General features: G+C 38.2%; 1 protein-coding gene across 1 annotated transcript in view; it reads right to left on the reverse strand.

The window, feature by feature from the left end:
• Positions 1-20899, reverse strand: part of ANO4 (anoctamin 4) — a 209844-nt gene that overhangs the window by 30199 nt on the left and 158746 nt on the right. Inside the window, 7 exon segments of the mRNA XM_031044913.2 lie at positions 1390-1472; positions 7976-8036; positions 8530-8626; positions 9359-9493; positions 15339-15460; positions 15974-16029; positions 17939-18045. Coding sequence (XP_030900773.2) covers positions 1390-1472; positions 7976-8036; positions 8530-8626; positions 9359-9493; positions 15339-15460; positions 15974-16029; positions 17939-18045 — 661 coding nt within the window.

Genomic DNA, 20899 nt, shown 5'->3' on the forward strand with positions numbered 1-20899 from the left:
AATTTCTCTCTATAGCAAAACCCTTTTTTTAATTTGACAAAAAGTTAAAGCAAGCAAAAACCAGACATGGCGGATAATGCTAACACAAATAACAATGTTCATTATCAAAATCTTGTGACTTAAAATGGTAATTAGAACTCTTTAATTGATTTCTTTGAAATAACTACTAAAAGAAATAATCTGATTTTTGTCCAGTGACAACTGAATGGGATGTACAGAGGAAATTTAATTAGCAGCGATTTTATGAGAAAGCAGCACTTTTAGGAGTAAATTTTAACCCTACAGTGACAAAATTCTCACTGCCATCTCACTGACATGTACATCTTCATCATCAGACTTCACAGGATGTGTCTTTTTCAATCTACATAAAACTGACTGTTCTCCTTCCTTCCTGCTTCTCAAACACGGATCATTCCAACTCTTTATTCACAGGAGAAACTGTACTGATTTCTGGAATATCAAATATGGATTAATGTGCAATGCCTTAGAGCAGATCTTTCCACACTAGAAGAAGTACTCTAAATTTCTTTTATCCTTAAAAATATATCATTTTCTTTCTGGAGGTTACTGAGTCCTTGAATAGGTGAATTCTTGCAGGATTCCTATCCTGCCTAGTCCAAGGATATATTGTCTTCTATATCCCAGATGTACAAAAACTGGGTTTGTAAAAGATTGAAAATCTGAATCTTGATCACTGGGACAATGATAGCACCCCAAGAAGTAAGTCTACTTCAAAACTTGTGGTTTGCAGGTCATACTGCTTGCCACTGAAAGCAATAGCAAAGTGAAGAGATGAACTTTGAACCACAAAACAGGGAAATGGGAAAACACTTTTTCACCTGGGACACCTCTTTCCAAACTGTGACTGTCATAGGTGGAAAGTCCTGCAAAGACCAGAGAGCCAACAGAAAAGTGCAGCATTTTATACTCAAGAAAAGGAGGCAGTGTTCCACAGAGATGATCTTCAAGCAAGGACATACATGAGCTGTGAAGTAGGCAAGGACACTGTCAACTGTAGCATCTTCAGAGAAGACACCTCTGGGAGGCATCAGCTCCCACTATTGGGATCCCACTGAATGCTGAACAAAGGAGGAACTGATACCTCAAATGCCAATGAGATGTTGATGCTCTAATGACTGATCACGTAAATCTTTGAGAAACAGCCAAGTGAGTTCCTATCAGCATCTTTAATCTCTAATGTAGGTAGGTAATAAAGGTAGCACCTAGCACACTGCTTCTGAAAAGAAAATGTCTGAGGAGAAAAATTCTCATTTCCTAGTTTATGAAAATGTGAATGGTGAATTGAAAATATATCCAAAAGAGAACATGCTTACATTTTTAACCAAATGTTTTTGTACTAAAGATTAAAGAATACATTCTTTTACAAACCTCTTCTTCTTCCCAGTCTATCAAGTCCCAGTCATAAGCAATTACTGCTCGCCTTCTTTTCCAAAATTCCAGAAAAACAGTTGCTGGAGCAAATAGAAAAAGAATATAAAATTGGTTTTCAGTCAAGAAAGTGTTAACAATGATCACAGAACTGTTGAATGAAACTGTTACATTATTTCCATTTTTTTTGCATAAATAGGTTCCTTTGAACAGCAAATCATGCTGATGATCAAAACAGCTTTCAAAAAGCATTGCTTTCTAAGGATTACTTTACTTTCTTCAAGCATGATCTAGGCTTTAGAGATTTCATTTAGTACTAAATAAGAATGTTTAATTTCTAACCAACCAGCGGAGGACTCTCAAAGAATAAAATTGTTCCTGTGAGTCATCATTACTAGATATAGCAGATTTCTGATGAAGCAAAAGGTTTCCTGGCACTATTGTAGACAAAGCAATAACTTTCCTTCTTTGAAGACCATTTACAATGCACATGAACCAGAACCCAGAGGAAGCACATTACACTGCACATGCAAATCTGTAGAGTCTTACTGAGGAAATGGTAACTCTTGTTTTACATCTGTCTAATCCAGACCATTTCTTTTACAGTACATGAGTGTATATATGTGGTGTGGTATTAACATCTGGCATTTAAACATTCTGTGCTGCACAGCCCTTATTGACAGAATTTAAAATAGTGTAATATGCCTATACATGACTGTGTTTCTATTTTGTGATAGGAAGGACAATCAAGGAAGCAGTCAGTCATAAAACAATATCTTCATATTATGGAGATTAATCCTGAGTCTATTTATTTATAATTATTTTTATTTGCTTTCTTAAAAGAATGTAGAAGATGCCTAAAGTTAACAGAAATCAATGGAAAGACTTCCTCTCACACTGTGAGGTTTGGATCTTTATTGGTCACTGAAAAGCATCAGGCTGATAACCACAGCAAACATAAACCTCTCTGTTCATGAGCTAGCACAGTATCAGCTGTAACAGTGTCACAATACCCTGGCTGTATGTTCCACATCCAGTCCTAAAAACATCTCCTTAATGAACTATCTGCCCTACTGCAGCATATTGATGATGACGTGGCATGATACTATGCACTGGCGCCAGTTTAGGGAAAGTGAACTTTTAGTCAGTAAGAATAACTATGCTGTAATGCATACCAATGTGGCTAAGATACGCTTAGAAAATGAACACTGAGCAGATAAGATATCAAAAGCATGTCTAAGGAGGCAGCTATTTGTCTTGAAGGCATTTTCCTACATCATGTTATCTTTTGTCTGAAAGCTTGAATTATGTTACACCAGGTAACCAGCTGCTTTGATTTAATCTAATAAAGTCAATTCAATCTCCTCAGCCTAATGTTTCTATGACTTTTTGTAATAACTGCAGTATGATCAGTTTGGAACAGCAAAACTGGTAAGTGCTAATATGGCTCTACTGTGGCTGAACCACCACATTATTAATTCCTCAACTTGTCTTCTGGTGGAGCTGCTTCTTTCCTAACAGCTCATATTGAATTATTTTGTACAGGCTAAACAAGCATCCCTGCACTTTTCAGAGGCCTTGGAGAAACAAGCCTGATTACTACCACTCTGTTTCCATTCCAAAAACAGCTTGAAGGAGGACTGAAGTGGACATACGAGTCCACAGTCATGAACATCTCAGGTATATCTGTGCTGAAACACACTATTTTTCTTCTTTTTTTCACACACATGGAGTGACAAAACTATACTATACATATCATATTTAGATATTTAGCACCTGCCAGAGTAAATAGGTGCAGCTCCTGAAGCTTGCTTACAAAGCTAGTTTTCAAATAATTAAGTAGCAAATAGGATGATCTACTCAGTGCTGTTTTAGCTGTCACTGTGTTATGCCTTTTTTCTTCTATCCAGGTCAGTACGCATTCCTCCCTTGCTAGATATTTTAAAATGTGCTATAAATAACCATCTTGGATTGATTCACTGTATTACAGAGGTCTTCTAAAAAGCACTGCATTTTAAAATGTCTCCACTTCTTCTCTAGGCAAGTAATTACTAATACCCTACATCACACTTCAGCGGTCTTTTCTGACTTTGTTGGCTCAACACAACACAGTTGTACTTACCCGTCTCCCATTTTCCTATTGGTATGTTTAAATCAGATGCTGAGAGTTCTCAAAAAAATCTTGCTTGGAATTTTTAATTTCTCACTGGCCTTAACTCCCAGGGTTTTTTTTAGCTTTTTCTATACTGTATTTGCCCTGCTTCAGAGCTCAGCCTTGCTGCTCAGTCCTCAACATCCACTTGTACAAACAGCTGTCTTAGCATAATGTCCTCAGATACTTTTGAAACAAGTTGTGATCTTATCTAGTTTATGCAAATGGCCTCCCACAGCAAATAGTTTAATCCTGACCTTCTTTCAGAAATCCTTTCTTTATTATATTTCATTTAATATATCCATCCTGACTTAGAGAATATGTTCTGTAGGCCAGGAATATTGCTGAAGAACCTCCTTAAATTCTGTCTTCTCAGAGATCAAATCAATATGAATGTTTTATGCTAGGGGAAGGTTTGTAGGTAAGTAATATCTTCTATTAGACTAACTGATACAATTAGAAAAACATGATTTATGTTGGCATTTCTTATTCCTTGAAAAAAATAGTGTTAAATTATTTATGCCAGGCCTTTTTTCTGCTCCCAAGTTTGCCCTTCTGCAAGTGTTCTAAAGCTACTTCCTTTAGTGAAGGAAACATGCTTTTAGGTAGACTAGAAGATATGTCAAAAAGGACTTTTCTTGTGTCCCTTACTCTCCCAAAGATATGTAGAGACAGAGAAACTACCATCAGTCCACCCTGTGTTTAGCAAAGCATTAGAAATTATGAATAGCTGAATTCTCCTATTGGACAGTTACAGAACTTTGCTACTTAGCTTCAGGAAGCATATAGACAGTGACACCTTTGCACTCACTTTCCCCAGTACTTCAACTGGAAAAGCAAAACTACAATTCCATCTGGCTTTACAACAACATATTGGGAATCAACTGATTATCAAATTTACCTCAAGTTGTTTCTGAGAATGAATTTTTGCTGAATTTTAAATGTCAGCTTTTACTTACAATGACCATCTGTCATTTTCTGTCTTTGGCAAGAATCCAATTGAAACAATAAAAAGAGAGAAGCTTTTCCTAGAAATGGGACCTACCTTTTCATCAGGCTTGACATATCTCAAAGTATACATAAAGGGCAAAGGGTAGGTGTTTCCCTCTACCACAGAAACACACAAAATGCTATTGCTCTCCTCTTTTTGAAAGCTTTGAATGTCTGGAAATATCATCAGGATTAGAGATTCACAAAAGGAAGAATTACTTTCCAGCTTCTGAGATGATGACATCTCAGTAAGCATCGACAACAATCTGTTCACCAACAAAAAAAAAGTATTACTGTGTTACAGGGATTTGTTTCCTATAAACCACAGCACGTTACAGCTTCAACCCTTTTGAAAGGGGTTTTCCCTTCAACAGAAGCTCCAATACTGAAAAGCTTATACAAACTACCAGTGAAAATCATCAGTATACCTAAGGGAGACTACCTTTTGTCTTTGCTACACCAGTTTAAAATGAAAGTTGTCTTAAGTCCTATGTCTTTTGGGAATACATTAGTAAGTATAAATTTTTTTCCTATTGTATCAATAACTTTAATTCTTACATAGAACTTTGCTTAAACCAAGCAGAAATACAATAAGTGAGGTGATGGGTAAATATATTTTTTGAAGAAAAGTGTTTTGCTATTCCAGTGTCTCCTGGTGCACTTGATAATTCCAACCTTTCTTTGATGGGACTGACTTATCCCACAACTAAGCACTATAAAAGATGGGTCCCTCTGCTTCAGAGTCCTACAGCCAGGCCTACTGCTGCTCCACAAATCAAACAGCTCATACTGATATTTGTCATGGTAATTCCTCTCCCTAGCCTGGCCACAGCAGTTTGCTCATCATTTGAAGAAACATCTGATTTCTATTTAAAAAGGGAGCAACCCTCTTTCTCCATCAATTAAAGATGTTTTTAGAGTAGAAAGAGGAAGCCTCCATACAGATCACCTCTTCATGGAAAGCCCAACCTGAACATGCCTGGTTTTGAAAACATCAAGGAAATGGCTGAGGCTTCTCCTTCTAGATGTGAGTTGACTAATGGATTTAAAGACAGTGAAGGAGGTATTTTAGGTAATAAGACAGTGGCTAAGTTCAGACTAAAGAGATAACACAATTCTAGCTGCCTTTTTTTGCTTTCATTCTCTATTTTTAAAAGCACTGCCATAATTTTTTGTATGCTAGTGTCTCTCAAACTGAAGCATCTAGAAGGCTAAAGCTTTCACAGCCAATTTGCTATGCACTTGCTAGTTGTTTCATGTTGACAGAAAAAAAACATTCCCACAATTAAACTGCTGTCATTGTTTCTTGTCTTCCTCTACGATTTACTGAGATGATGGCAATACCTGCAACTGCCAATAGGCCTACTGCAGACTGAAAATCCATTTAGGACAGAAGGTAAGCCAACTTATATATATATATATTACCAGAAAATCCCTGGGAAGTGTGGCTTTCCTTGTTTTAATGCCAGTGTAGCCCAAACTGCATGGAAAATATCTCCACAATCTCACTGTTGTACTATTCATGAAAATACAGCCTGGGTGGAACACCCAATTCCCCAGTACGTAACCTATACTCACAACCTTGTTCCTCTTCCTGCCCCTGCATCCCTTTTGGCAGCAAGGTCACAAGCACAATGTAAGCCAACAGAACCGGTGAGGAAATCTCTCAGCCCAGCTGCTGTCCTATAGTCTCTTCTCCACTAGCCAAACCATCTCTCTCTGCAGGCATAGGTGCTGGAGATGCATGGAGAGACAGTGTATTTTGGAGTTCTTGTCCACTGGTGTGGTGATATTCTTATGGGGAATTGGGTCTGTGAGTCTGACAGCTGTGCGGAAAGAGGGGGAAGAATGTGAGGCTACCCAAAATGAAATGTGGCTCCTGTCAGCTAGGGACAACTTAGCCTTGTCTCACACAACAACTCCAAGGCAAGACCAGGCATGGTTATCTGAGTGAGCAACTCCCCTTACTAGAGCTGCCATTCCTACAGCCCTGGTTCTGGGCAATGCTAAGACACAGGTGCAACACTGTGAGTACAGCTGTTTCATGAAAGCAGTGTTACTCTTTAGGAGAAACAAAAGCACTGGTGCCAAAAGCTGTACTCCAAAGAGATGTTCACCAGCAGTTAGGAACAATGACATAATATTCAACAATGTTAACCCATCGATTTTCCTATTGAGCTGAGACGGAAGTCTCTGCCTCTAAACTGTCTTGGAAATTCTCAACTTCAGTGAGCACATTGAGAAAAAGGCTGGAAAAGCTGCATAAACATCTAAAAAATCTTTAAAGCTTAGAAATTTTTGGTGACGCTAAGCTCTGGCATAGCCCTAAAACAAAGGTAAAATATAAAGGGAAAACATTAAAACTGTAAGATCTGTGAGTCTTTTCTTGAAGGTGATTTGTGATATTATAATACTGCCAATATTACATAGGTTATATACCAACAGGCCTGACTGGTGTATGATCTAATTTAATTACTTAACTAAGACAAAAACGTAGTTTTGGAGGAAGGAACTGAGACAGACTGGTAGGCTAATCTATGTTGTCCTGATGGCTCAAATGTTGCCTCCTGGATATTTCTTGTGCAAAAGAGATTTGCAGTTTAAAATGCGGATTATAAGGATTACTTGGACAACTTTCCAAAGCAGTTGGAGGTGTGTGAGTAAGAACAGAACAATGGCCAAATAAGACTAGCTCAAGTTGCTGGAGCTGTAAGATGAATGCCATTTTTGAGGTACCTCATGATCCATTTTCTAAAGGTGTTAACCTCTCAGAATGGCACGGTAGGAGCTAAGAGCCTGGGCATGCTCAGGGCATGTTTGAAAGACCCTTTCTGCTGCCAGAACTTATTGTTTCCTCTTCCCTTCAATTCTGCCCATGAGACCACAGTAGGAAAAATAGTGGAGGCAGAAATAGAACTGTCCTATATGCAAAAATCAGACTCCATGGCAACAGTTAGGCTGCTCTCACATCAATTTGTCATTCAACTAAATCTTTCATTTATTTCATCAGTTTTGCTTTAATTACAACCAGCCTACATGTATTTAAGCTTTACTGTCGTTCTGCAAAGTGGGAAAAACTATACCTTAATTCATTTTAGTAGATACACTAAACTGAGCTGCCCCAAGCTAAAAGAAGTCCTGAACAGTAACAGAGAAAAGGCGTCAGTGCCAACAGACTGAAAACCAATTACAACCCCTCCAGAATATATCTACACGGACTCTACACACTGTATTCATGTTTTTATTGTAATTAAAATTATTATCACATAAAAATCTGATTTCAGTCACTTCCACCTTCCTTTTGCAGAAACAGAAATGAATCTGGCCTATCCTGTTTTTCTCAGAGTCTGAAAAAAAAGTGTGCTGGAAAACAAAGGCCTGCATTACTTCATAATCTTTAAGAAAAAGATTGTGTGATTACTTAATATCAAAACAAAAACTTACCCCACACTGCCATGAAAACAGCAAAAAAGACAGTAGCTCCATTGTCAAAAAGGTGGGTTACCTAAGGGATATATTAATAGTGTGATCAATTTATGATAGGGTTTATTTTCTATTTTGACCTCATAGAATAAATGTGATCATGAGTGTAGCTGGCCTCACAATCCTGAGGATCCTTCCCTTGACATGTGAAATACACCACCAATTGACAGGACTATTTGCCAGCCTGGCCAGGGTATGATTGAAAGCTTTCATTTTAAGGAGCCATGTACAAAGGATGGATCATAAGATAAAGGTTGATACCAAGGACACCATAGGACATGACCTCTGGGGCTGCTGACTCTCTAAGTGCAAATTACATTCAAATCTTTTACAACATAAACAAGTGTTTTAAAACCCAAACTAAGTCTTGGTAAAAGACAATATATGGCAATATTGGCTGAAGTTATCTGTTCTTTCAAGAATTTATCTGCCCAAGATCACTAAAGACAAATGGAAAGGCAAAATTAATGTTTTTACCAGGAAAAAAATTCTAATTGCATAGTTTAAAGATGTACCTTGGCATAAACGCAGCTGTCTGACAACCTCATGAAGGGACAATATTTATCACATATAGGACACATTATGATATCTGTAGCTTGGCAGACTTCTTTACTGGAAAAATAGAAAAGATAAAAATCAGCAGCTTGATGCACAATGAACAGTCTTAGAATGAATTGGCAAGTTTCACTAACAGCTACTTATTGAACAATACTGGTTCTGTAACTGAAGCCAAGATCTTCATAACTGCATGTGTATAATTAATATTTGTTAACTATCTAAGACTTCAGAGTTTACAGTCCTAACTGCGGAAGACAGCTCTTCATGGCTAGCCTATCAGTATCTCTTTACCATTTCCAGCTTCTTCTTAAGTCAGAAGTGGCCTTTGGTAAGAGGAGGGTGGGCATGATTGCAGATGAAGTTAAGTTTGACTTATTATTTGTCTTAAGTGCACTCAGCAGAAGGTCCCGGTGGTTCTTCATCTGAAGAATGCCTCCCTGTGGTGGATCTTTGGAAAAGGCCTTAAAGACAGTGAAAAATGTCCCACTCTTCTGCTGGTCTGTTACTATGGTAATGGAGGAGTTCTACTTTTTCCCTGCTTCATGCTGAGTTGCCAGCAACATCAGCAACTGGAGCTGGGCAAGAAACGTCGCCTTTCATCCCAATTCCAGAGCACAAAACAAGGGAAGCTCGATACTGGGTAGCTTAAGAGAAACAAGTACAGTCTTTTCCTGAGTTTTCATTCAACAGTTCAAAATGAAATAATTAACAATTCATATGAAGATCTCTTAAATTATTCATAATAACCCACTACTGTAATTTCCCTTATAAAAGTGCCCATGTTACCTGACTTGGCAGTGGTTCAAAGTGGTGACTCCATACAAAAAGACAAATAATCCAATGAAGGCAGCTGGGAAGAGCATCCCCGTGTACCAGCCTAACCAGGCAAAGTACAGCCCAATTTTCTCACCAAAGTACCGTCTGTTACAAAACACAACACAAGGAAGTTACCTGCTAATTAGAATAAATCTGCTTAATCTTGCTTGTTAATAGAAAGTAAATATTTATATTGTATCTGAAGAGTAGATTAGAGAGCAGAGTCTGAATCTCCTAACGAAAAAGCCTGCAACTTGGATGATAAATCCACACTGAGAGACCTGCCTCAGGAAAGAACTTAAAAAGAAAATTAAAAATTCACAACCAGAGTTTATAGTGAGATGAGTGGAGACTTCAGAAATAACCCCTGAGTTCATGTTAAAAAGCTAGTTCTTTGTATCTGGGAAACTGACGGCTCTCTTTGCCTTTTGGCTGTGTAACTGTACTTCCCAAGCAATTGCATTTAAATTAATTTAATCCCTAAAACTGGTGTAACAGCAAAAATTATTTGGGCCCAAATTGTTTCTAAGAAATTAACTAGCCAGAGTTATTCTCCAATCCAATTTATTTTCATTTGATTATTTCTTTTCTTAGCTCCATTCATGCAAAATTAATCTCATGATTCTGCCACAGGGGGAAGGAAAATAAAGTGCAAGTGAGATCCAGCAAATATCTTTATGTATCATCTTGCACTGATTTGAGGAAACTAGTCTGAATTAATTTTGATTTGTTACCTATATTGCCTAAAAACTAACTGCAAAGTGTCCAGGAAGCTCCTATTTGCTAAATATTCATTAACTTCCTCCTCCTAAACACAACCAAACTTTTATTTATGTGTTAAAGAATACATCAAACACACAAAAAAACCTGCTGAATTTATCAGCATAGGAACAGGCTTGTGCATTGTCTTGTATTTGACGGTCTTGTACACAGTAGGATGTTGATTAGATTAGGATGCTTCACAAATCAATATGCAATTATTATGATTACAATGAATATTTTAGTAGATTATTTGCAAGATTAGTTTTAAAGAATGAGGCAAGATGATATTCTTGCACTTCAGACTTTACAGAAAACTTAAGCTTGCATATCAACTGAATTTGAGAATAGCTGCTACTGAAAACCCACTTTTACATTAATGATGCAATTTCTGATCTGTCCAGAGACAAAGAAAGCAGAGAGACAGCAGTGCTGGCTTCTTTTTGCTACCAGAAAACATCTTTGGTTAAACTTTCACAGTGAGGAGGAAAGGACCCATGATGGGCTCTAGGGCTGGAGGCAGTGGAGAACAGAAAGAAAAGATTGGTCTGGAATGGACAAAATCATCAATTTTCAAATGAAAATGAAAAATTTCCAGTGTGAGCAATGTGTGTCCAGGCTGAGCTCAGGCTCTGTTAAATAATACTGACCTACACTATTATCATTTGAGTTCACCAGTTCTGTGTGAGAAGCCAGATCACATGGCTTTTGTTTTTCTGACATTCAATGGAAACTCATATTTACAGGATAAAGAGGTGATAAGTTAACAGTAACATACTCAGCTCTGACAAGGGCAACAGGTATGGTTGTAAAAAGACACACTGGAAAATGCTTTCTGAGCCCTCACTTAAGAGTGTTAGTGGACCCTTTGGCCTAGTTATTTTCCTGACACCTAGTATGTCAGACTGTGCCTGCTCCACTGAAAAGACAGGCTCACATATTGAGATTACTTCCACTGAATGCTTATGATCTCTTTTTTTCCATATACATAGTTTAAATTAGTGAAGTAACCCTAATATCAAGAGTTTTTATTTCATTCTCTACATTCAAGGATGAATGCTTCCTTGTTCCACCGCCCAAGTCAAAAGACATTAATGACAAACTTCGTCTCCTATCCTCTTGGACATTTCCTTCTAAATGGTGCAAATCATAGTACTCTTTTTTTGATCTAGAGATCGAGCAGCTTCATCCTAAATGAAGGACTAAGCAAAGTTCGGTGTCTGCATAAAGAAGAGTGGACATGATGTGGAGCAACCCAAATCTCTGCAATGTAAGGAAAAGGCGTGTGAGGACATTTGTGAGTTGCCCTTTGCTTCACAACTGGCATTCCACAGGTTGTACTACTGTAATTTGCACCAGGATCAAGTTAATGTTTAATTTCTTATGACCCCATAGCATATTTTTCTGTAATTCTCTGCTCAGAAGAAATATGAACAGAGTGCTTATGGGTCGAGTCTACAGGAACAAATTATGGCAGTAACAAGGTCATTGGAGACCTTCCTAGGTGCCATGTTCGCAGCAGTTCAACATAAATTCCAATCCATAATTGAGTTAGCCTGGACCATCTTGACCCTCAGGAGACAAAGGTGGTTGAGGGATACCTTTGCCACTCATTAAACTGAAGTTGTACCAAATACAAAAACAAGCTCTGTTTTTTCTCTGTCACTATATACAGAACAGAAATCTCATACAGCTCTCCAAAGCGATGGCAGTTCTTTTACCTTCATGCTGGTGCTTTAGCCAGAAATCAGTAATGTATGTGAAGAATTCTAGGGCGCATGACTGTGCATTATTTATACCCAAATTTAACCTGTTATCACTTTGCTCTTTGAAAGCCTCTTTGAAGTTTTCCAACACTGGTAAACATTTGCATCTTTGTTAAATTTGTTAACTTATTACCATCTAATTTTTCAGATTGTTTATAAGAATAGAAAAAAATTATTTGTTTCTTTGACTGTTCTCCTACAGAACATTTCCTCCACAGCTAACCTGAAAAGCAGACATAACTCCCCAAGCATCTTATAGAATAATCCGTCTCTCCTATCCTCATATGTGTTGTATCTTTCCAATAATAATAAAAAAACTGAGATTCTCAATTTTATGCTAGCCCATCACCTACCTTAATGATGAACTGTCTCTCCCCTCACACCCTTCCAATGGTAGAACTATCACTGACTCAACTGGGCCAAGATTTCAATCTCAGTGTTTATCAATAAGGCACATTTTTGAAAACTATTAAGCCACAAAAATTTCAGACTATTCTGTGTTTAACAACCTTGTCTGTAGAGTTCTTTATCCACAGGTTCCTCTTGATCAGGCGGTCTGTAACATATCCCCACAGTAATGTGTCCCATCACCGATTTCCCCTTAACCCTGACCCACAAACTCTCTGTTAACTGATCACCTGTTCCCAGACAGAGTTCCATACTCTCCAGCCTATCCCTAACACAAAGGGCAACTCCCCCTCCCCTCCTACCGGGCCTGTCTTTTCTAAAAAGCCTATAACCTTCCATTCCAACACTCCAGTCAAAGGAGCCATCCCACCATGTTTCGGTGATGCCTACTATATCATAGCCCCGTAGATGTGAAGGAGGATTGGACAGGTTAATAAATGTTTAAAAGGGTGGTGTCATAGTGAAGGGTTTGGGTGTCTTGGACACGGGGCCCACATTTGTAGGCCAGGCCTACTGGGGGCTGGTGGAACTGCTCTGATAAAGAAAGGGAAGAGTGGCTTTGCTGGGAGGCTTGCCAGACTTGTCAAGGATGCTTTAAACTAGTTGTGTTGGGGGAGGGGAGCATCATTCCATCCCAACACACCCAGTCAGTTCCCAGCACCTATAATAAATACTCTGAGCAATGTAGTAATATTCTAGCTGCTCCAGCCACTGGAGCTCCACTTCATTTGGAGCTCGGATCAGATGCCTCTATACAAATACCCATAGCATGGGGAATAAACAAGAGGAATTAGAGATGTGGGCAGCTGTAAATTCTGGTCCAGTGTCTGTAGAAGAACTAACATCCATCCATTCCTTTAGTACAGACGGCAAGACTACTCGCTTCAAGCACACCCCACATAGCTGTTCACATGGGAAAAAACTAAAAAAGTTGCTCCTGCTGCAAACCTGGTACTAAAAAATCTTCTGTTAAAAGGCTACACGTTGAGATATTTGTGCGTGAAATGGACAACAGGTCTCGCTGGTGTTGACAGCTCTTCAAGGAAGTCTCCAGCTCACCAAACATGTGAGCTGCTGAGAGTGGCAGTAGACATAAAATATTCAGCAGGAGCTAAGGAAATGCGAGGGATCTAGCACCTGTGAAGTGAGAAGAAAAAGGCATTCCCTCCCCTTTCCTGTCACCCCTCTTTCAGTGAACTCATTGCAGCCACGGGTGCAATTCAAGCAGCAAAGAGCAGGCTACTGAGACGCAGATTGCTGTCAATGCTCAGGGAGCCTCACAGCTTCTCCTGCCCCCTCCTCTTTGGGTAAACACCTATTCTGAACCACCACAGGTGCAGGACACCATGACCTCAGCCAGGGAGTCTGCTATTTGATGGCTGGTTTTGTTTTATAAAATGACTGTGTAAAAATCTGTGGATGTCACTGCCTGATGAAAAACTAAATCATCTTACAAAATGTTAAACAGGAAACCTAGGCTACTCAAGAAGGCTGCTACCAAGATCCAGAACAATCACGTGTCTAATTTCACTCATTCTGTTACTATTTCCTCTCATGCTTGAAAAACCTTTCAGATGTGAACCAACTAAACCCCAGATACTGGCTCAACAGAACTTTCACAAACAAGAAATATTGATGAAGAACAGTAGCCTTGACCACTATGGACAAATGATTAAAAAAGATTGTTGTTTATACTGTGATATTGATATCTTACTGCAAAACAAAACATAAAAAAAAAATCAGTATAACTTTTGGCTCCTTTGCAAATGAACAATTTTCATAGTGTGACACAAATTCTGTAGTTCTGTACAGGCCAGTGGATTAAAAAAGAAATAAGAAGCTTTCAGGATTAAGTTATGAGGTTCAAATACTTTAATTTGTTTTCTAAAGCATTTTAAAGATTATATGACTCAGTAAAATTTTTTAATTACAGTTCTCTGTGAACTTTTTATCCATGGAAATTGAACATCTCCTGTTTAATGAAATGGCCTTAGTCAATAACACTGTCCATCTCCAGGGCCACTCTCTACAAGTCTTTAATCTGGAAACAATTTTGAGAATCTAGAAAAACAAAGGTTTTTGTCAGTTACAGGACTTATAAAAGGGGAAATTAACATGCTGGACCAATTGCATGCTCTATATGACCCTTCCCAATGGCCATTATCTTAACATTTTCTATGATCTCCATACATCTTAAGACTTTATTAATACGCTCTTGTAGCTTCATGTGCCTCTCTTCAAGTAGGAAAAGTCCATCAATGCCCAATAATACTTCTGCCAACATGACCAGTAAAGGCTCTGTCTCTCTCTATATACATAAAAAATATACAATCCATTAGCACATGCAAGCCTATTTGAAAATATATTTAAAAGGCTATAAGAATTTGGAATCACTTTTAGGCTTTCTCAATGTTTCTTCTTTGCAGGCTTCTTCCAAGAAGAATACAAATTGAGGCTGTGGTGATGTAGCTGGACTGGGTTTAAGAGAGGTGTACTCTCTTACTGGAGAGACTTCTATCCACCTACCACTGTTGCTGCTGAACTCAATAGCACACTCTGTAAACTCTACTCCGTACCATTTGTAAGCATCATTAAACTTCATCTAGGGTTCCTTCCATGGCTGCTTTTTAGTAGAAAGGAAGGTCTACTCAGTGAGAGCCTGTTTTTCACCAAGCCATGCTCTGAGGAGGAAGAACTACTTCAGTGGACAGTCATGCAACCAAGTCTTCCCAGCCTCCAGATTTCTTGCTTCCTCTTTTTTGTTCTCTTAAATATTCTGCAAACCCTTCATTGGAAGTCATGGTGACAAGGATTCTAGATGGAAACTTTCTTCACTTTCAACTCCTCCTACAGCTGCATCAATGAATTCCCATGACCTCAGGATCACTTATTAAAAACAACGTAATTCAACTGAGAATTTCATGTTTTGGTTTTGTGATTTTGGGTTTTTTTTTATTTATAAGAGATAAGTTATGCTCAAAGCACCTATGGGACATATAACAGCAGGAAAGTCTTACCTCACGAGATCCAGTGGCTGGTATTTATACCACACTCCCCAGGAAGCCCAGCACTCATAGAGCAGGTGTCTGTGGTTTTCTGCCCCATGGGTTTTTATTGAATTCTTACTTCTGTAACTTCCCTACAACACAAATCTGGACATTAATGAACAGCAGCAGCAAAAAAGAATATCTAAGAAATCTCTTGCAGTAGCAGCATGGATAACACAAGTTATGCAAACTCCATGCTTGTGCTCCAAAAGCTAAATATGACATTAAAAGGAGAATTTCCTCTGACTTCAGTAAGGTTTGAGATTTTTCTTCCTAAGAAATTTATGATAAATGGTGTTCAACTCAAAGGCTATAAACTGGAGAATCCTGAAGAGAAAAGCACAGCATGATAATTTTCCCTGTGAAAACATACCAATTTATCAAACCCAAATACTTTTCACAGAGCAGATCCAAAACAACACTCTCATCTCTTTTTGCAAGAAAGAACATTCAAGAAAAAAGCATTACTAAATGGGATGGATGTCAGACCCAGACACAGAATGCAAGAGGGTAATAGCATTAATAAGATTGAGAATAAATGATTACACAACTAAGAATTTTTGTGGGAAATGTCTGTTCAAAAAGAAAAAAAATGGGAAAAATACCTCATGAAGAGGAAATGCAGCTTCATAGGAGCCATTACTGAGCAATCGATTCAGACCTAAGAATCAAAAGCATCCAATTATTTACCAACAGGACCAGAAAAACTACTAAGCAAAAAAAGCAAAACACATTTTCATAATAAGCTGGCTAAGTGAAGCTTGAAACACATTGACAGTAAAAGATAAATGTAGAAAAGTTAATATTTTATAAATTTTGATGAACTAATATATAATGTAAGCACAGATTAATCATCTTTTATCATTTATTACGTCAGAAGTTTAAAGATTCATTTGTCAAATCCATCTTTAGAGTAACTTCAGTGAAATCAAGACCTTAAGCCAGGACTGAAGTTTGACTCCATAAATTGCAGTGTAAGGAAGCCATTTAGATGAAAAGCTGTTTTTCGTGGGAGCCAAAAACTTCAGAGAAGATCTTTGTATTTTTGAACTGCAGGCCAGTAAAGCAACTAGAAATCATAATCTGATAGCAACATTGTAAAACATGTTCAGTTTATGTCTTATAAAATCTGCTGGACTAAGAGATAGAACAGGAAAAAGACAGGCTGCAGCAGTGTAAGACCAGAAAATACATTTGAACCTGAGCCAAAAGGACTGCTATTTGGCACAAAAAAAGTAATTGTACACCCCACTTGGTCAGGCCTTGTCCCTCTTTAATGAGAACCTTGAAAGAAATAATGAATGATTGCTGAGATGCGGGCACTTGTCACTTGGAAAGTTACCAAAATAGGACTGAACAGCTATCAGGCAATGCAAAACTAAATACTGGTACTACCAGCCTGAAGCCCCATTGACTGAAAGGCAAAGAGTCCTGATTCTTTTCCTAATTCACAGGGGAATGATAGCAACAAGAACACAGCAATGAGAAGTACTAATTCAACACAGATAACACTTCAGTGATTGCATTAGTATCTGCTTGCAGAGCATGCTTTCTCCCACAGTCTCTGGCAGAAAAGCAAAACTTGTACAGAGCTTTGCTCTGCCCAGCCATCAGCACAAACTTGTGTTCATGATAGATATAAACTCAAGTAGATATGTGAGGGAGTCTGGACTCCTGAGGAAGGTAGGGACTGCTAGTGTGTGTGGTAGATGCAATGTCTGCAAGCATGCATGAATTCTTCCCTTTCTTCTCTCCCCTTTGCTCTGAGTTATTACAGCCTTCATCCCAGGAACTGAAGAAGACACAAGTTCTGGGATGTTTCTCTACAGCTTGAGGAAGAACAGGGTTTAAACAGCAAGGAAATTAAGTAGGCTGCAGAGTTTTATGGGGATTGCCTCTCTGTGATTCCCCAGTCTCTATCTGGTACTCAAGCAGTATGTCCTCCATCACAAGACAGAAGATGGACAATGTTTTGTACTCCATACCTCTTCAGCCACTGCCTGCTCTCCTAGATCTGCATATGTGCCTCTCCAAAAGTCCACTCCAACCTCCATCTGAAAGTGATGCCACTGTTATGTGTTGCATCCTGAGGATGTTCACTGATTAACTCCCTTTTGACTTACAGTAGCTACAGAGAAGCAGAACCTTCCATCTCCCTTAGAGGTGGAGAGGTATTTAGGGAGAAGCACTATAGACTGAGATGTACAGCAGCACAAATCTTGCTATCCTTTCAAGCACATTTTTATGAAGGAAAGAAAGCTTTTCTGCATGAGTCTATCTGTTTCTCCAGGGTTCTTAATACTTCTCGCTTAAGTCATTCTCTTTCCTTGCAGAAGTGACAAATCCCATGTGGTGACATACGTGCCTGTGAAAGCAGCCTGATATTACAGGGAAATTATCAGGTCTTGCAGGCAAAACCCCTACAAAATCAGTGGGTGAGATGTAAACAGATCAAAACTGAGGTGATTAAAAAGGAAGCAGAAGAGTTTGTTATAAGTTCAGGCAGACTTCTCTTTTTTTTCTGGTGGGACTTAGTAACCATGTTTAAAAGCACATTGCTCAGCACTTACCAATTTTATTTTTTCCTTCTTCATATTTCACTCTTTGTAAGATATGGTGTACAATTCTACTTCTTGTAGCATTATTGAAGAACGTTTCTTTGTTGTGTATGATGAAGCTATATAAAAATACAAACAAAAGGCATCTCAGGAACATACAGGAGCACACTGAAAGCAAATACTGAGTTCCATTACATTCTACAGCACACTAAAAATCTCCACTATGTGAGCAAGTGCAAGAAAGATTAAAGGACACCAGATTAAATGAGACGATGTCAGTAACAGTATTCATTCCCTAACAAAGAATTACATGGAGAAGTCTGAAGAAATCTCAAAGATACCTAAGTATTCATTATGTTAAACATTGCTTTTAGATAATTCACTGAAAATTACAAAGTACTTACACAAAAATTTGCAAACTAATAAGATTCTCTGCTGAATTTTCCATACAAGGCAACCTGTAAGTTCCTTATGTTTGGCTTCAAAGGCAGATAGTAAAGTAATTCCCAAAGTAGAGGTATAAAAGACAAGTTGCTCCAAGAGCACCATAATTAATGAAACCTGTTATTTGGAGGTTACTATCTCATGTCTCTTTTCCTACTCCACCCCAGATACTTACAGGTCATTTGTGTGTCCACAATCTCATCAGTACTGTACTTCCTGCTTCCTCCACATCTCTACTAATCCCAACGTCCTACATGTTCTACAGCATCCTACAGCACCCTACAGCACCCTATAGTGAAGGTGATTTGATTTATGCATATTGGCTGACCACTAAGTGTGTGCCAATTTAACAATGGACTGCTACCAAACAGCACAGAACATTCGTGTGCACTGGCCACTGCCTTTTCTGTATAGACACTGTTTTGAGCAACTGTTCCATTTCAAGCTGTTGATACTCATAAAGACTCTGCTTATCTCTGAGACAGCTACATCTGTACCAAATTTATTTGAAAGGGTTCAGTATGCAAAATAATAACTAGGATTTTGTTAAGAAAATACTGTCACCACACAAGACTTAATGCTTAATCAAATGAAAAGCCAACCTAAACTCTGAAGCAGACAGAAAAGCATTACTTCCAGCTAAAGATGGTGTTCTGTTTTAGTATAGGTTGTTTTAGTGGCAGCACAAATAAATTAAAAGACAGTAGTAAAGGAGAAACTAACAGTTAGTGGTTTTCCCACTTTGTTTCATTTTTTTTTAATGTCTGACTTTTGTCTCCAAGATCTCACCTCCCAGACTGCACTGAATGTTAAAGAACTGTGAAGATAAATTATGAAATCAAAACAGCACAGTAATTTTTCTTTCTGACTTAGCTATGAGTTCCTGTAGGAATTAACTGAAAAATGAATCACTTTATCTGAGAAACTAGTAACATTGATCCAGCTAGCACCAACAATGTTAGTCGATTTTCCTTGTCATATAAAGTTATTTTTCCATCTGTTATCACAGCTATGTTATATTGCAACTACATGCAGTTATTTCAAAACTTCTCCAAACAAGTTTTTCTGGATTCAGTCACTTCTATTTTCATGAGTCATGAATGAAAAAGGGGCAAAAAATCAAACACTATGTGATCTTATAAAAAAAGAACTACCTGTTTAAAGAAGCACTTTTGTCATTTGCATTCATTTGTAAATTTAGCAATTGTGTTATAGCTTTTGATTTCACATGGCCAAGAAGGAATAATCATGTGTCTGTGATGCAGATGTCAACATCTCAGTATAATAACTGCCAGAACAAGATAAAGCAGTCCTAAAACACATGTATAAGTGCTGCAGAGGTTCTGCCCTGCCTATCCTTGTGCCAGTAATACATCTGATGGCAGGAGGAGGAGAGGAGAAGGAGAATTCATCATGACTAGAGCTGGCCAAGGGCATGTTCTTCAGTGTTTTCCAACATTTTTCATGGAGACATGGATGCAGAAGAGATGCTACAGTTTACCAAAAAGGAGTTTTGGGATGGAATTGCATGTGCAAAAGTTAAAAATAATTCTCACCTATTTTTTTAATATAAAAATCACAAGGTTTAAGTCAAATACTTAGATAATTTTTGTGAAAGTGTCTGTAGAGTAGCCCCAGAAAGAGCAGTATCACGATAACCAAGGGGGAAGGGACATCTGGCACAGGAAACAAGAACAGGCAGACATGAGTGGGAGGCATTGAAAGGCTGAGAATATCTCAAGCAGTTGTAATTATGTATTACAACATCTCACTTGGATGTTGACATAAATTAGAACAATACCAGGAAGGTTTACCTCAAAAATCACAGGAATTGCTCTTGTCAGGTAAGTATCATGCACTTCAGTGTAGGACTTCCTTTTTTCCACTACCCTTCTCTCCTATTCTTCATGGGCATTATTTCTCCAAAACATTTGTGTTCTTTTCAGACAGTCTTCTTTCAGAGTGTGGGTGGTAAATCCATATGCATAGAACAGCCATCAAGGCTATTTCATGATCTCCAGCATCCAATGAGGAATTCAGAGTAGAAAGACTTCCTCAGTCTATGGAGAATCTCACCCTTCAAATTTCAGTTCAGAGGAGCCACAGCCAAAGACACTTCCAAGCTGGCTGTACATAAACATCAGACATTACTGAGCTATAAATTACATAAGGCAGAGGCTTTCTAGAGAGGTTTTAAGCCTTGTTGCTTTCAGATGGAAGTTTCCTCACCTGTTCTGTGTCTGTTGTCCTCGTTAGAATTTCAATACATAAACCGGTTTGAATATTCATAAGAGCAAAGAGCTTTTTCTAGGCTTAGTAAGGGTTTAGTCAATTGAAGGTTTTGATCACTTTGTCACCTCATTTATAAGATAAAAAATGAGTGAGGATTAACACACTATTATTTTTATTACCCATGAAGTTAATGTAATAAAGCCAGTGATTTGTTTCACAACATCTGTAATCACTGGCCTAGTCCTGTAAGTCCTTACTCAAAAGGAAAATCCAAATGAAGATAATGAGAGCACTTCT

The sequence above is a fragment of the Melopsittacus undulatus genome, chromosome 5 (genome assembly GCF_012275295.1).
Source record: "Melopsittacus undulatus isolate bMelUnd1 chromosome 5, bMelUnd1.mat.Z, whole genome shotgun sequence".
Classification (NCBI taxonomy): Eukaryota; Metazoa; Chordata; class Aves; order Psittaciformes; family Psittaculidae; genus Melopsittacus; species Melopsittacus undulatus.